This window comes from Rhyacophila brunnea, unplaced genomic scaffold (assembly GCF_057557595.1).
Source record: "Rhyacophila brunnea isolate RB1 unplaced genomic scaffold, BYU_Rbru_1.0 scaffold_4, whole genome shotgun sequence".
Lineage (NCBI taxonomy): Eukaryota > Metazoa > Arthropoda > Insecta > Trichoptera > Rhyacophilidae > Rhyacophila > Rhyacophila brunnea.
The window spans coordinates 46,375,007-46,393,243 of record NW_028233068.1 but is presented as its reverse complement, the minus strand read 5'-3'; the positions used below and the strand labels follow the sequence as shown (position 1 = coordinate 46,393,243).

The following is an 18,237-nucleotide window of genomic DNA, read 5'->3' as shown; positions in this document are numbered from 1 at the left end:
AATATTGTTTACATATAATTAAATATGAAGTTATATCTCTTAATTTTCTCGCCGTAAATCATGGGATAAGTATAACTTTCACTTTTTGTACACTTTTGTGATAATTTTTCAATTATTTATTTATGGTAATTCTGCAATAATAATGAATTTTCTACCATTTCGATATATTGAATAAATTGGTGTGTTGCCATGTTTGATTATAGCACGTAGTGCAATGCGTGATAGTCGCTGTAAAGACTATCGGCAACATTGTACTGGTCACCTGCTTACTGCAATTCATGTTTGCCGTAATGGGCGTACAAATGTTCAAGGTAAGGGGGGCACACAGGTTATTTTATTTACTATTATTTTCACAATCCTCATTAATGATATTGTTATTTCATTAATATTCGTGAATTCATCTGACCATTGGGATATGATGTATCTAATTACTAGGATGTTCATTTAAAATTAAGTTAAAAAATAAGCTCAAATAATTGGGATGAACGAAATACTTACACAAATGATATTTAACTTAGAACAGCCTAAAATATATAGGTAGCTATAATATATCACTGACTTTTAACTGTCAATTCTTGGTGGGAAGGCATTGCATTAATTAAAATAAACGTAATTTTTTCCAATTACGATAGGTACAGATTCCTTGGATAAAACATTGTCATATTGCTCATATATTAATAATTAATATGAATGGTTACATACTGTTCGTTTTCGGTGTCCTTAGACATTCTGATCATTATCTATACATTGGTTAAATATCTACCCGCGTGTTTCAAATTCCAAGAAATCTTTGTAATCTAAATTAAAGTAATGACGTTATTAACTTGATTCATTTTGAAGTTAAGTTTTGATATCCTGTTCATTCAAGTACGTATTACACATGATTCTTGAAGAATTCAAAAAGAAATGTAGCATTCATTCGTTGAAAAATATAAAGTCCAGCTTTACTGAAAATTCTTAAAATCACATTTAATGATTTCTATAATAACATTTAATAAAATACAATTACATTAATGAGGAAACCAGTATTATTTTATTTAGGTACTTATTTATATAGTTTTAGGTTCTACATTCAGATTTATTTTACATTTTATAGCCGAGTGCTGTTTTATTTCAGTTTCATGAAAAGTAATTTTTAGTTTAATTCACATTTGATATAAAATCAGTTTTTAAAACATGCTTTAATTTTTAGCATATTATATTAGAATCATTCATGCTTTATCAACTCTGATAAGATTATTTTGCAATACATTATTAATTAGTACATTTTATAATATTTTAAATATAGGCACTAGAAAGCACCTTTGGGTTTTCGATAGATATTATTATTGTCATTTTTAAATCTATGTTTTATGTCAAGTCTTGTTACAATTAATGTATACGTAAACTTAAATTAAATATAATATTACATATTGACACTTTTATGAGCAAATAATTGAATGGACTGATTGATTGTAACAAGAATTGACTTCTATATTGTATATAAGTATCTATTATTTGTGTAAAAACATCCTCTTGCTGAAAAATAGCAATCAATTTTTTTACAAGCTTCTCAATTCTTGTCAATCGCAAATTATCTTCTCTATTTAAATTGTTTATTTTCTTATGATTTATTTTATACATTACAATGAAGTCAACGATTTCGAGGTTTTATTTATTTTATCAGGTATGTAAATTATTTATTTGTTTGTTATATTAACCAACTTCATATTCATCACATTTATTACTCATATTCATTTCATTAGATAGAATACAATTGCAAGAACTATTTTACCATCAATTCATTACATCGTATTAATATTATGTGTACCTACACCTCTGTTTCATAACCTTTCCATTTATATGTCAAGCAACAGTTTTACTAGCTTTAAAGTTTTAAAACAATCAATACGAAAAATTATATTTCCCTGTGTAAATGTTTTTCTGGAAAATACTTTTCAATTCAAATTCAACTGGTTCTATTGCCTTCTGCGAGTTATATTAGGCCGTGATCGACAGGCCGTACATACAAATTTCGCGAGTTATCTCAAATTACTAGCCACCATCAAATGATTTGCATAATCTTAAAAATTAAACACGCAGTGACATCTGTTTGAATAATTATGAAATACTAAGCAACAAATTATCGATATTACAGCGGTTTTAGTAAGACCTTTGCTCTACATTCACGTGTGTCGTTAAAAATCTGCACCCTGTCAAATACTGCCATAGTAATGTTGTGTGCCATTGAAAAGTTAATACATTTTCCCGACGAGAGGAAGATTTTAAACAATTGTAAAATTTTTTTTCAAATTTAAAAAATGTCATTTGTCTAGGGAACATAAATGCATTTTACTCTAAATTATGTATGTATTATTTATTTATACCAAATCGAACTTTTCTACGTTATGACAAAAAATTTTGGCATAGGGCCCATATCTCTATATAATTGAGTTTTAAATTTATAATTCAATTCGTATAAAAAATTGTCTGCAATATAATTTCTTTTATTTGTGTTAACAATCAATTCGTGAAAGAAATGCATTGTATTGTTAATTTAAATACAACATAAATTTTATCATACTAATTGCACTTTTATTAAAAATATCTGCACAGGTTTCATACGCCTCAGGGACATTTCGAACTTTTGAAACTAAAATATTGAAAATGTCTCTCTGAGGCGGACGAAACCGGTCCAGATATATTTAATTAAGTGGAATCAGTATGATAAAATTTGCGTTTTATTAAAATTAATAATATCCCATCTGCTGGCACAACTTGAACTAAAAGTAAATTATAATCATCGTTTATAAAGCAATTTTATTAAATTTATTTCTTCAGCTTATATTGTGTCAAAAGTGATTTCCTCTTTATTTCATTGCTAGACTTTTTTAATTGATTTTGACAACAAAATATTATGTCCTATAAGTTTTGGCATCACACTTTGTGCTGGTTGATTGACTACTAACTGTATATTTTAAAAAAACTCTAGCAAATGCAAATGGAATAAGCTCTAGCAATAAGCAAATGGAATTCTTTGACGACATATTGATTGTGTTCACAATTAATGTGATGTACACATTATTATCATGAGATTAATGAATTCATTGTAGATTAAGTTTTGCATTAGGTAGATCCATCTATTCCAAATAGTTCCCATACACAAAAAATTAACTCACCATTGATAGCATGCGAACACCAGTGTGGACAACATTAAATTATTATCATTGTTTGTAGTTATTTTGTTGATTTTTGACATTCTAAAACATCTGACATTTTTGTGATTTTTTTTTGGTTTTTTGTGTGCCTTGTCTGAATTGTTGAAAAACGATTTTGGAAAAGCCCTGATTCAAAATTCTTCTAGACATTGATAACAAAATTATACTTTTTCTTTGTAGACCTGGATTGATAACGGTTTGAGGGAAATTAAAATGTCTACTCTACTATTATTTTGAATAGACAAAATTAAATAACTATCATATTCCTGACTAATAAATTGGAATTCCGAAGGAATCGAATAGAATTAACGTATATTTAATGAGAAATTATTTAGCATCACAGAGACCGTCTACGATTAAATAAAATTCTCTGCCCGCTCTCGAAGAATCAAAGAAAATTCCCACGTTTAACCTAACCTAACCTAACTGAAGAGTAATATTATGTGCTCAAATTTTGTGATCTTATACTACATAATAACGTCATTCTATATTTACATCCACGACATGAATGATTGATCACTTTAATTCAATATAAAATATTTTTACCGCAGCTCTGATAGAACTCCTAAATAATTAAACCACTATCTCTTCTTTTAATGACAATCCAGTAATAGTTAACTTCTGATCGGCCGCCCATTGTATATTAATTTCAACAGGTGTAGAAATAAATTCAAAATTCAGAATTAAAACATAACTCACTATTCACAAGACAATACATAAAAACAATGACATAAATGGACACAATTACATATTTCTCCCAGACCATTATCAAATACCTACATAATCACACATTGACATTTCAATAAGCACCTTTTATACATATTTGCAAATACTATCCACTTTGTACAGACTGTAAATACACAATTTTTGTACATACCCATGTTTTAAAAAAAAAAACTGCATTGGTGTTCAACACTTGTCCTCCCATAATGTGGGCTAACAGTTTACCCATTGTAAACAAACTATTCAAAACAAATTATAATAATTAATACTAAAATTCACATTACAACTATGCCCCCGACACAATACTGTATGTGCGTTTCTAATTATTCTATCTTTATTATTAACAAAAATATCAAATTCCCAAAGGTGCTTCGAAACAAGTCCATGGAAGTGAATTACATCTTCAGGCAAAATCCAAAATAGCTTTTCACGATTTTCGCTTAGAGTTTATTTTACACAGTTTTTGTTGTTTTTAGAGTGTTTTTTATGATATTTATTTATTTTTTTGTTAATATTTAATTAGAGTGCCCCTTACCAATTGAACATTATTAACATTGGATTGAAATTTATTACAGGACCTGTGTTGATTAGAATTACTAATGCAAGAAAAAAATTGTGACTCGTTGAATTTTAATGTTTTATTTCATCTGTTCCCATTGTACCGTTGTTCTTGGAACATCTTTTCGCCACCTTATTCCTCAAACCAGATTATCTATTTCCATGTTTTTCCACATTTTGTTCTGTGGATATAATATACAATTTCAGTATGTTGACTTATGTACTTCAATGTCTTCGTATGTGTGTATATAGTGATATATGTAATATTCCTCCAGTTAAATAATCAAAAACCTCTATGTTGACTGCTGTAACAAATATGTCGTATATTTAAACAACAATTATATTCAATCAACCAATAAAATGATTATTTATAAACAAGAATAATGAAAATTACTAAAGCTTAACGGAATACTCTTAATTCATCAGCTATTTTTGGCAATCTTATCAGTTTTGGCGGCAAATCGAAAAGCAAAACATAAAAATAAAAATAGTAATTCGACTATAATATAAATACTACATATTGGTTTTTTTTAAATAAAATAAATACTAATTAATTATAAATACAGTATGTATGTTATCTGTCAAACTTTAAATCATTAAATATTAAAACTAATAATATTATATTCTAAGGGCTTTTATAGTGTTAACTGTCAATTCATGGTGGAACTGCATTGTATTATTTGATTAATTATTTTTTTAATTAAATAAAACACAATTTTATAGTACTTATTCCACTTTATTAATTAAATTTTGGACCGGTTTCGTCCTCCTCAAAAGGACATTATCTTTTTATTACATTGATAATGTCCCTTTGAGGAGGGACGAAACCGGTCCAAAATTTAATTAATAAAGTTGAATAAGTACTATAAAATTGTGTTTTATGTAATTAAACAAATAATATTCTAAGGGGCCGTCCACATAATATGACGTCATACGATTTTGGATTTTTAACCCTCCCCCCTCCCATCCTCACATAACCTTTTATCCCACACGTCTCATTTTTCACACCCCCCTAAACATTAAAAAAACAAACCTTTTACCGACACATTATTTCTTGGTACCCGCCAATGCTGAAGATTGCAAAACATGACCGATGATTAAAGACTATCCGTATGAGCCAACATAGAATAATAATTGAGGTGCTCAGGATTAAACGAGTACAAGTGACACATAATTTAAAAATGAGTTAGGAGCAGTGTTTTCACAACACCACATATTAATACCAAAGTAATGAACCTGAATTTATTTATGAGTGAATTCCTCACCGAAAACCTCATCAACACGGCCAAGTAGCAAAATGCATATTATTATGTACAACGGGCTTGGAATCCCAAATCTGTAGTGCACGACCGCTGGCTCGATCCAGCACCCTTCGAAAAATATACCTACTCAGCGAGCATTCAACCAATGAGAGTTTATGCCTTATGCAATAATGGTTTTTACAGCTGGTGACACGCAGAGATTGCATTACAATTGTATATTATGAAACTTTGAAGTTGATTTACTCGACTTAGAAATCGTATTAGTTGAATCCTCAACACTTCAATTGGTTTATTGGTCGGTTCCCAGAGCTATAGAAAATAACATTTCATCAAATAGGTACCTACCTACGGCATCTTGTTGTGGACATATTGGTTCACAGTTGATATTATATGCAAAATTTAGTTTTAAATGTATAATAAATAAAAAACAACGCTTTGATGACTAAACAAAACAAGAAACATAGATTCACTAGATTAACATTAAAAAATAGGTATTTTTGAAAATAGTTGGCTTTGTAAATATACGATTCATATTATGTAGATCAGCGCTATAATGCTATTATGTTTTTTTCTTTTCCCGCCACTTTTTGCCGCCATCTTGTGACGCCTGCACGGACCCTCGACACCATCTTGACAATAAAACCAATCGATGATGTCCATTTGTGAATTTCACCCGACCCGGTTGTGTTTTTGTGACCATTTTGTTTTCATCAAAATTTAATGTACCTCCTGTATTGCTCGTGTGAAAAAATTAACATTTTGGATTGAAAAAATAAAAACCTAACATTGGCGACACCATGTTCGCGGTCAATCGGTTTGTATGAACAATTCTACGATACAAATATAAAATTATTTAAATATTTTTAACTTAATGAAAAATTATTTAACTTTAATTTATAAATTTAATTACAATGAATGTGCCCAAAATATTGTTTTTAAAAAAAATCAGTATGTCGTAAAATGTGTGATAGTAGCTATAAAAACAATAGGTAATATAATGCTGGTGACATATCTTCTCCAGTTTATGTTTGCTGTCATAGGAGTGCAGCTGTTCAAGGTATATATAAATATATTTTTACTTCAATCATATCGTAACAGTAATTGAAATCATACAATTTTATCATGACTGAAATTAAAATTTCATGAGAATGACAAAAAAAATAGAATTGAGAGGTTTAATAATTAATTGATTAATATTTTTATCTTGAATAATTATTGTCAAACAAGGAACATAATCATATATTATAAGAATGAATAAAATACACTGCAGTAGCGAAGGGTGGAGATAGGCTGTTAAGATCCACCATAAATAGTGTACATTAAACTTTGTTAGTCATACATATTTGTTTTTATTGAACTAAGACTCCAATTTACAGATGGTGTTGGTTAGTTTTTAAAAATCAATTAAGCCCTGCCTAACCAAACCATAATAGTTTTAGTATAATTACTTTGGGCGATATGACAAAATTGTGCACACTTTTTCATTTATACTTTGATTAAAGTTAAAGATTAAAAATAGATATTACACATATTGTTGGTTCATTTTTTTTTCCAAAGTTATGTATGATTTATTTGCATAATTTTAGATATTTTATAGATAGACGAGTATTTTTTTACTATTACTTATTATGGCTTCGTTAAACAAATACGTATACGACTGATAAAGTTTACTGTGCACTATTTATGACTGATCTTAACAGTCTACCTCCACCCTTCACCACTAATATACAGCATTCTGACTAATCAATTTAAATGTGAAATAATTTTATTTATTTGGAACCTACTAGGTTTGAAAATTATCAATACATACATGATTTTGATCAAATTTTCTGTACACTTAATTGCATCCCCTTATTTAATTCAATGTGAACCAAAAAATTTATTATTTATTTTGTGTTATAGGGTAAATTTTTTTCCTGCTCTGATGGATCAAAAATGACCAAACTAGAATGCCAGTAAGTTTATTTACAATCCTATGTTCTATAGATGTAAATAATTGACATTGATCAACTCTAAGTGTACAGTAAAGATCTACCATCGTAAGTTGGCAGCCGGTCGAATTTGAAACTAAAATAGTTTATCGAGGATAAATTTGTTATAAATGCCATTTAATTTTACAACATGTTTCTCGAATTATGGATTGCATAATATTTGTACAGAAATCTACTACCAATAATAAATTATAAATTACTATTTTTTTGTTAGTTATGGTAAAATTCTCAATGTCATACTAGCGCCCTCGCTGAAACGCCAATTTATGATGGTAGATCTATAGTAATATTTATTGACTTTCAACCAATCTTACTGTCTGAAATATTTTCAGGGGTACATATTTGTTGTTCGAAAACGGTGATATAAACAAGCCTGAAATGGAAGATAGACTATGGTCGAGGAATCGCTTTCACTTTGACGACGTGATGAAAGGAATGCTCACACTCTTCACCGTCTCCACCTTTGAAGGTTGGCCAAAGTAAGTACTATCCGCGCCGGAGACTCTGGCACGTATGAAATGAAAATAAAGTGCACATCCAGTAAAGAACTAATTCCACACAAACCAACAAATTAGCTAAACTGACAGCTGATTGCAGTGGCGGCTCTAGCATATTTTAGTAAGTGGGGTCACATGGCGTGAAATATCATATGAAATACATATTATATGTATACCTAATTAATGTCAATCAAAACGTATATTCTATTTTTATTAATATTTTGAATTCTAACATTAATTGTGTGTACTTAAGTGATTTATTTTGTATAGTAGCTGTTGCTTCAGATTCTATAAATAATTCAAAGAAAACATACCTTTTGTAGCTATTACTTCATCTTCATATGCCTCCTGTGTCCGAAAGAGTCTTATAATTAAATTCTACTCTTCTATTTTTTAGTTTGGCGAACCGGTCAATCACTTTGTTGTTGAAATCAGGAACGGACTTGATGAATTCGTCTTCTATTGATAACATGGAAAGCGCATTCAGCCGTTCCTCACCGATTGTATTTCTTGAAGATGTTTTTATACGTTTCAGCGTCGAAAAACACCTTTCTGATTCTGAAGTCGTCATTGGGATCGTGATAATAATTTCTAAAAGTTTGGTGACTTCAGTAAATATCTCTTTTACATTATTCTCGTCCAATGACGCTAAGAGAGAAGCGGCGGATTTTACATCACTAGTGAGTTCGTCATGTCCATACAGAATTTGTAATTCTGTTCTTAATTTATTTTTAAGTAGAAATGGATAATATTTAACCGCTATATCAAAATCTTTATCGGGAAATTTTTTTGAAAAATCTTTGAAAAATCTCACATCCACCAATCTTGCAGCGGTAAGATGGTCAGTATTCGAAAATCTATCGCTGACATGCACAACAATGACATCGCATGCTTCTTTCATCACGCGCTTCAAATCACTAGCGGAAAAATTTCTTTTACATGTTAAATCAGCGTAGAGGTCTCCCAATTCATCCGTTTTCTCTCTTATTTTTAATATGGCTGCTTTAAAGTGTGTTATAGCTAAGTTTGCTGAAATATTATCTATGGAAACTTTTTGAAGTTTTTGAAATAAAATGTCAACTTCCGGCATAACTTGCGCGAAAAATGAAAGAAGACAGCAGAATAACCTATCGTATAAAAGATTTAAGAGTCCACATGCTTCACTTAAAGTTACTGCATCCCACCCTGGATCTTCTTGAAATTTCAAAAAACACTCCCGCATCTCATTCAAATTTTCATAAACAGTGTTTATCATACGCCCAGAAAAATTCCACCTTGTTGCGCTAGGTCTTGGCATCCTCTGGTTCACAACATTGTCTAATAAACAGGTGCGTTTCGTGGACACTGAGAAAAATGATGAGAAGCCAGAAATATTACCGAAGAATATTTTTAGTTCCTTGTGTGTTTTCGAACACAGTTGCTGCATTACAAGGTTCAATTGATGAGCGTAGCAATGCACAAAATGTGCGTATGGGAAATCAACCTTAATCTGTGCCTGTACACCATTTAAATTTCCTTTCATTACTGCCGCCCCGTCATAAGTTTGAGCTATCAATTTCTCGCGATTGATTCCACATTCACTCAGTACTGACTTTATTTCTGCTGTCAGGCCACTGGCCGATTTATCCACTAGTTTAGAATACTGCACAAATCGTTCAGTAACAGTCCCAAGTTTAGTAATATACCTTAATATTATAACCAACTGTGCTTTACAAGAAACATCGGTTGTTTCATCCGCTTGGATTGAAACAAAATTCGTGGTAGATATCTCCTCTTTGAGGAGTTCTCTATATAAATCGTACATGCAGTCCAAAAGCTCATTTTGAATTGTTTTTGAAGTCCCTTTAAATGACGGCGAATTTTCGTAATAGTTTTTTAATATTACATCATCTTCACATAGTAACTGGAACACTGAGCGAAACACTCCCGGCTTCAAGGATTCGGAAGTCTCATCGCGGCCACGGATTCCAATTTCGCACGAACCACAAAGTCTTAACACAGAAATTATTTTTGAAAGTACATATCTATTTTTGTCAACTTCTTGATTATGGCGTTGAATATTACGCCTATATACACTGTCTAATTTTTCAACAATGTTTGATTTACCAAAAAGTTTTAATGTCACAGCATTTTTCATGTGAGACGACGAAGTTTCGTGTGAAGTTAGCCTCTCTGATAAATGTTTTAAATCTGAATAACCAGATTGAGCCCAAACAGTTTCACCACCAAAAATTAAACAGGGAAAACAAAATAGTCTTTTTAAGGATACACTTGCAGTCAACCACGTTTTTTTAGTAAACCATTCCGATTTAAATGTCAATTTTTTTTTTGGTTTCACTAGTTCATTCACAATAACTAAATCACTAGGTTGGTGAGCTCCTAATCGTTTCACTTCTAGTTTATCTTCAAATGTCAATGTACTGAACTTATATTTCAATAAATAATCCACCTCATTCATCATAGTACCTACGTAATATTATTTATCAAAATTATTTTAGTAACGTGAGATGAAAACTATCTACAAATTTCAAAAATCAAATCTTAATCAAACTTCACAATACTAATAGAGAGTATGTATTAACAATTATAATTTAAAACTTATTTAAATAGATGGATGACCGTTAATCACTGACGTCTGACTGGCAAACTAAAACAACTTGTGACAGGATATGCGCCGACCAACAAGATATTATAATAATAATAATATGTACGTCAACTTTTACCTAGGTACTAACATTTTTTATGTAGGAGTGGGTATTTCTAGTGGCGACCCCTAGCCAGCACCAATACATGTACAGCTAAACGTGCATATGACGTGCTTGATGCTCTACACAGTCTCATAATTGCATTGCTTGCATAAATATTTGTTTTGATTTGACGGGGTCCATTCCAGACGGTCCCGGCTACAAGGGAACTCGGAAAGTTCTCAGAACTGTGACCCGACATTATCGTTGTACGTACCTGCTACGTAGATAGACTGAAGCATTAACAGGGTTGCGCCACGAAACAAGAATTAGGGATGGGTAAACAGTGCAAATAAAATATATACTTAATTAATTTATACAAAATCAATGTATTATGGTAGGAACGTATAACATGAATATCAATTGAATATTGATTATAGAATGACGATGAGGGGACCGGGGTCTGTCCCCTAGGTACCCAAAAGAAGAGCCGCCCCTGGCTGATTGCAATAGATAGTTGCTTCTCAGCTTTCGCGTGAATCAGTTTTATAGCATGTATAAAAAAGCACTGTTAAAATACATCAAAGCATAGTAAATGTATTATATCGTCAATGTACATGCCAATTGGCGTAATCCTCACTTTTCATCATTTTGATGGCATTGGACTTATTGCATACTCTAAGGCGTAAAACCCACTTAACGCAGCAAGTGGGGCTCGCGCAAAATTTCACAAGTGGCGCGTAAATCAACGAAAATACAACGTAATCAAATACGCCAGCGCACACTGGATTTGACGACGCATTATGCCCGCCTGCCCCATGAGTCATCGTTTTTTGGCTTCTCGGCGATACGAATTAACGAAAATACAACGTATCCATTCATTGAAAACAGCGAGCAAAATCACGCTCCTCGAAGCGTCGTCGATGCGACGGGCGAGAAGCCATTATTTAAGAACAGCAAACTCTTTGTTTAGTTATTGCGTGTCCGATTTTAATTACAAGCCCCGAGAAATTTAATAATATTTTTATTGCTTTGTTATGAGAGACGCTCATAATAATAATTATTTTGTGCTGCTTGAGCCCCTTATTACATAGGTGAAGGGTAATGCGTGGGTGGGAGGGGGCCTACTCAGTAGTGAGCGCACCGAGCGCTTTCTTGGTGGGCTTTATGCCTTACACGAACTGGCCAAGTATCATAAATCCCAAAAACTTATTTCATGCCAAAATAATTCAAAACTATTTTTTAAGCCATTTGTAACTTGACAAAAAATATTCCAGCCAAATGTTGTAACCCCTAAACGCAAGCCACTGGTGTATAAAAGAAAATTCTCAATTTGTTAAAAAATATATATAAAATAATAAATAAACATTATTATACTATAATAAGTAAATCCAATGCCAACAGTTTTTTTCACTTCCTGAACAATTTTATATTTGAGGTTTACGCCAATTGGCCTGTACAGTGACGATTATAATGATATAGAGATATCAAGCACTGTTGTCCAGGGTAAAGTAAATTGGTTATCATATGATTTCAGCCTTCTCCATGTATCCATTGACTCAAATGATGAAGATTATGGTCCAATACACAATTTCCGTCCAATCGTAGCTGCGTATTACATTATTTATATTATTATTATAGCCTTCTTCATGGTAAGTTTTCTATTAGATTTATTTTTGTTTAAGTTATTTACATATAATATATATTAACGTCCACAATGGCTGAGTAATAATTTGCTGCCTTGTAAAGTTGTGGGTCTCGGGTTCGAATCCTGGGACTGAGAAAATCATATCTTATTATTTTCATGTGTGTTCAGACCCAGAGTATGGACCTAATAAGTTGAGCAAGCGGCTGACATCCATTTCTCGTGAAACAAAATCTGTTTCACAGAGCCTTGGAAGTAACTGGTATATATAGTCAAATCATTGTCTCTATATTATAAATCTACAAATAATATAGCATATTCATCATTTTCATAAATAGAGATTTTAATTAATATCCATTTTCGATTACTAGTTAAAACAATAAAGCTAGATATGATTATGTAATTTTTCTATTAATTATTTTTTTAATATCATTCCAGGTTAACATATTCGTAGGTTTCGTTATTGTCACGTTTCAAAATGAAGGAGAACAAGAATACAAAAATTGTGAACTAGATAAGAATCAAAGAAACTGCATTGAATTTGCATTGAAAGCAAAACCTGTTAGAAGGTAATTAATAAAATCATATCTATATTTATGTGGGGTACTGTATTTTATAAGTCGCAATTAAACTTTTTAGTCACTTAAAAAACAAGCATTTTCGGCAAAAAATGGAGATAAGACACATGGAAATAAACAGGCAGAGAAGATAATATTTTAATTGTGTGAAAGTGGCTCTTTCCATTTGACGAGTCGAAAGACTCAATTTTAAAATTTATAATTCAAATTTTTCATCTCATAAAATTATATCCATTTAAAAATCTTGTTACCTACTTAAAAATGGTATATTATTAAAAATGACACTAGAAAAACTATTGTTGTTAATAATAGTTATATTATAAAATAATTGGTCAATCCTTCCTTTTATGTCATAACAACTATTACTATTACATATCGACTGTGTTTAGGCAAAACCGTCACAGAACAAATTTTACAGGAGGCACAAAAAACGTTTTTTTAATGATGTTGGTTCAATACTACATAATATAATATAAGCACATCGTTATTATAAGTGGAACCACAGGATTACACTCCAAGCAACAGTACACTGCGGAAAAAACACCCGAAATTAAAAAAAAAACAAGTTTTAATCACCCCATTCTATTAAACGTGACAAGATGTGTATTTAGTCAAATTTTTGAATAAACCAATCGGTCTAAGTCAATATTGCGTATGAAGCATGCAAAACTATGTATGAACCATACTGCAGAAGAATCGTACTGAGAAAGAAACAAATTATGCAAAAGCATGCCCGGGTGGTAACAAGATTCTGAGTATATTTTCATTAATGGTTCATTCGCAGTAATTTCAGCATTCACAAAAAAAAATGCTTTTCCTGTAGGTACTATTCATGTAAACATTGAATTAGTGAAATGTTTTCGTTTTGTTGTCACGAAAAGAAGATCAACAGCATGTTTTTTTAACATTTTTTTCTGAAAACTGACCACGAAGAATCATTTGGCAACAAACTGGCTAAAAGCTAAAAGTAAGCGGTATAAACAGAACATTCCGCGCATCCTGTCCACCTCCCTGCCTATTGTAGGCTGTATTAGAACACGTATTTTCATTACACAGAATATTAAAGTGTGCATGCAAACTATATTGGCAAGATTACTATTTTAATTTGTATTTTTGACATCAAATTTACCTATAATATTATTTTTCAGATACATACCTAAGCATCGTATTCAATACAAAGTGTGGTGGTTTGTCACCTCACAGCCCTTTGAATACACAATCTTCATACTGATCATGATAAATACAATAACGCTAGCGATGAAGTTTTACCGTCAGCCTGATCTTTATACAGACGCTCTCGATCTACTCAATATGGTCTTCACAGCGGTATTCGCCCTCGAGTTTGTCTTTAAGCTGGCAGCATTTAGGTTTAAGGTATATTATAATACAACTCAGTCATTGAATTTAAAATATAAAAATAGTAAAGTATAAAGTATACTTAAATGGAAAATAGTACAGAGCTTGAATCCATTAGAATTTAAATTCAAATTCCATCAAGTACCTCAGTCGATAGTATTAATATAAAATATTAACATGCTCGTGGACAGTTTAATATAATTAGAACTCCCATTGGTATTCATCGTAATTATATTATTTTTTTGAGTTTTTTTAACTTTTAATTGAAATTCAGACAAAGCATAATGTTACTAGCAGTGTCTAGTGACAAGAATGCAAAGCATACACTTTAATAGAATTGTCTGATAATTTACATTTTACCAACATGGGCATAGGCAATAGTATGACAGATATTGTTGCTGGTAAGACCTCTACAGAAACCAATGTGTCTAGAAACATTAAAAACAAAAAAACAAAGATGTAGTATAATATACAATGTCATAGAGCGGAATGCAGAAACATTTGTCATAACTAAAATTTCCTTAGCAGAAAACACTATGCAGAAACACTGTCCTTAGTTAAGATCATTTTTATTGAAAATAATACCATATTTAAAAATTCTCGTTAGGTAAATTAGGTAAATTATTTTATAATCGTTAAACGATGACAAAAATATGACAACTGCATTTTATAAATGCAATAACTATAAATACATATTAATATTTAATTATAATACTCTTATGTTTCCGTTATAAGTCATTATACGTGATTCCACAGGCACCACAAGTTTTTTTTTTAACATGGTAACACTAGCATCAAATGTCATTCTTCATCTGGTATTTTGTATTTCTGCGGGCTGGCGTATAAAAATAAAATAATATTCTGCAAGTACATGCCAAACGAATTAACACTATCAATATCCATATTGAGATACATTGTCAAATGAATTTCAGTGTATGGACTGTGTTATAGACATGCGAATTTATTTTGACAGCAGCTGTCAGTGGTAAATGGTAATACAGAAGGGGGCGTGTTCATAACAAAAGTAGTCTATGGTTAAGGATTCCTTAACTCTATACTCAGGATTGTCTATAGTTAAGTCATCCTTTTCGGCGACTTATCCTTAGGAACGAAATCTTAGATTGTGCATTCCGCTCATAGTATATAACTAGAAATCTTTTAAATTATTTTGAATTGATCATCAGTTTTAATTGTGATTTTTGATAGTTTTCTTTTATTTTCTATAAATTATATAACCTTTAATTAAAATCTTTAATATAAATATATCTTATTCTTAGGTATACTTCCACAAACAGAAATTCATTTCCAAAGAATCTACCATCAAAGATGTATAATTTAATATTGGAACTATCTGCAAAAAAAAATAAGCTATAATTATGTTTTTTTCAATAAGTTACTTATATTATGTACCATTAATACCTTGATTTACATTAATATATGTAATTTTTTTAATAATCAATGTATTCGATCATTGATCAAATGCCGATATTAGCCATAAGTGTAATTTCTAAAACCTACCTATTTAAAGAAAAATGGTAGAGTAGAACTTTTTATTTAAGCGTATCCTATAATTATATGATATGCATTATCAATAGATGAACCCTTAAAAATTTCCACTTGCATATTGACAACATTTATTCTATTACGTAGTATGTCATGTTTAATTCCAGAACTACTTTGGTGACGCGTGGAATGTGTTTGACTTTATCATAGTGCTGGGAAGCTTCATCGATATCGTCTACTCTGAAGTGAATGTAAGCAAAGGAATAAAGGTCGGTACACGGTTATAGTCGCAGGCAGACTCTTGGTTGGAATGCATCAGAAAGCACGTGGTGTGAAGTTAATGACTAATCGTTTCAATAAAAAATATATATTTACTGATTATGCCTCATCTTGATCAAACGCTATGTCATCTTTCTAACTCTGCGATAGGGCTGCCAACCCTTTTAACATTGTAATCACCATTTCTTCACTGACATCACGATTACAGACAAAATTTAACACAAAACAAAATATGACAGCTTGTTTTTTTTCAGTGAGAATTATGAGAAGTTTTAATTTACCTTGTTTTAAGATCATATTCAACTACCTATTTTAAACGTGAAGTAGAATGGTGTCCGATTTTTCGGCAGTGCAGGCGACTCATTTAGATGTTGGTATCGTTACTTTCAAATGACACTAACACCCTTCCAAAGTGACTTCGTCGTGACCGCAATGCCAGAACTGTCCTTTCTCTACTAATATACTTTTACGCATACAAATGATATTTTAATTGCTATTTGTTTGGCAGCCCTGTTGTACATCAATGTCACTTTTCAATTCTTACTTACCTCTCGCTAAATATTGTCCGAAGCAATTGCTGTGAATGTTGTCACTCATTTCAGCTCACATTATTATTTTGCAACAATTTTCAAAACACACATCCATTGTTAACTCATATTTACATAATATATATTATTAAAATTCTCGAAAGAATGAGAAACTGAATTCTAAAAAATATAGTCTATTGATACAGAAATTATACATTACATATATAATTAATTATTGTAAATTTCTAATTATGTATTCAATTTTGAAAAAAGAACTTCAAAATTATTTCGAAGAAGTTTCAAAAGATTTCAGTGAAAACTTTATTCTTTAACATTTTCATTGTTCATTATAAAATTGCAGCATCACAACATTGTTTATACATTTCCGCTTTCGCAAAAAGATTATTTGCATTTGATTATAATGTTTTTGTGTGCGGTGTTGCATCTTGGCAGTTATTGGAAAAAATTACAACCGAGTAAAATCCAATCACACGTGTGCATCAGTTAACACAATATGAATTGCATTTGTTGTTTTTTTTAATTGCACACACTATGTTTCAAAATATTATTAAATATATCCATACGCACTAGTGGCATTACTAAATAAATTAGAAAAGAACACAATACCCACATAATACAACATTTCCACCGATAGACAATAAATTAAAAAAACTCACTCTGCTTTCATGAAAAGATGTTAATGACATGTGTAGAGTGATATTTCAAAAATAATTTAAAACTTATTCTTTATTATTTATTTTTTTGTTATAAATACCTAAATTGAAAACCAACTGATAAGCTATTATAGAATGTAGGTTCTTAAATAAAACATTAGATTTTATTATTACTTACTTCAGTATTACATAACAATTAATAACATTCTTTACGTCAACATGTCATCAAAATAAACCAGATTCAATAAACTATTATTGATGGGAGTGGCGAAGGGTGGAGGTAGGCTGTTAAGATCCGACTAAATAGTGCACACTAAACTTTCTCAGTCATTTTCAGTCAGTCAGTTATTTGTTTTCATTTAACTAAGACTACAATGTCCAGACACCATTGGTTAGTTTTTAAAAATCCATTAAACTCTGCCTAAATCAAACCAAAATAGTTTTGGTATGTTTTTGGCGATCCGCCAAAAATAGTGCACGCTTTTTCAGTCATACTTATTTGTTTTCGTTGAATTATGAAAACATATTACAGATGGTGTTGGTTAATTTAATTAAAATTCATTAAGCCATTGAAATACCAAACCATAATAAATAAAAATTATTCTTCTATCTATAAAATATTCAAAATTATGTATGATTTAATGACATACTTTTATCGTGATAGTATACCTACCCACCATATAATTATTATGCATAAATCGATTCCAGCATAATCATGTGAATTGTGTTGTTAAAAATATTATATTATATTTATTTGATTTTC

General features: G+C 30.7%; 1 protein-coding gene across 4 annotated transcripts in view; it reads left to right on the top strand.

The window, feature by feature from the left end:
* The window catches only part of Ca-alpha1D (Ca[2+]-channel protein alpha[[1]] subunit D), a 79,559-nt gene that overhangs the window by 33,851 nt on the left and 27,471 nt on the right, over positions 1-18,237 (top strand). For all 4 annotated transcript variants that reach the window (XM_085953983.1, XM_085953982.1, XM_085953984.1 and 1 more), the window contains exons 22-28: positions 204-311; positions 7,643-7,695; positions 8,064-8,210; positions 12,450-12,564; positions 12,996-13,126; positions 14,284-14,509; positions 16,162-16,263. In XM_085953983.1, coding sequence (XP_085810109.1) covers positions 204-311; positions 7,643-7,695; positions 8,064-8,210; positions 12,450-12,564; positions 12,996-13,126; positions 14,284-14,509; positions 16,162-16,263 — 882 coding nt within the window. The remainder of the gene's footprint in view (positions 1-203; positions 312-7,642; positions 7,696-8,063; positions 8,211-12,449; positions 12,565-12,995; positions 13,127-14,283; positions 14,510-16,161; positions 16,264-18,237) is intronic.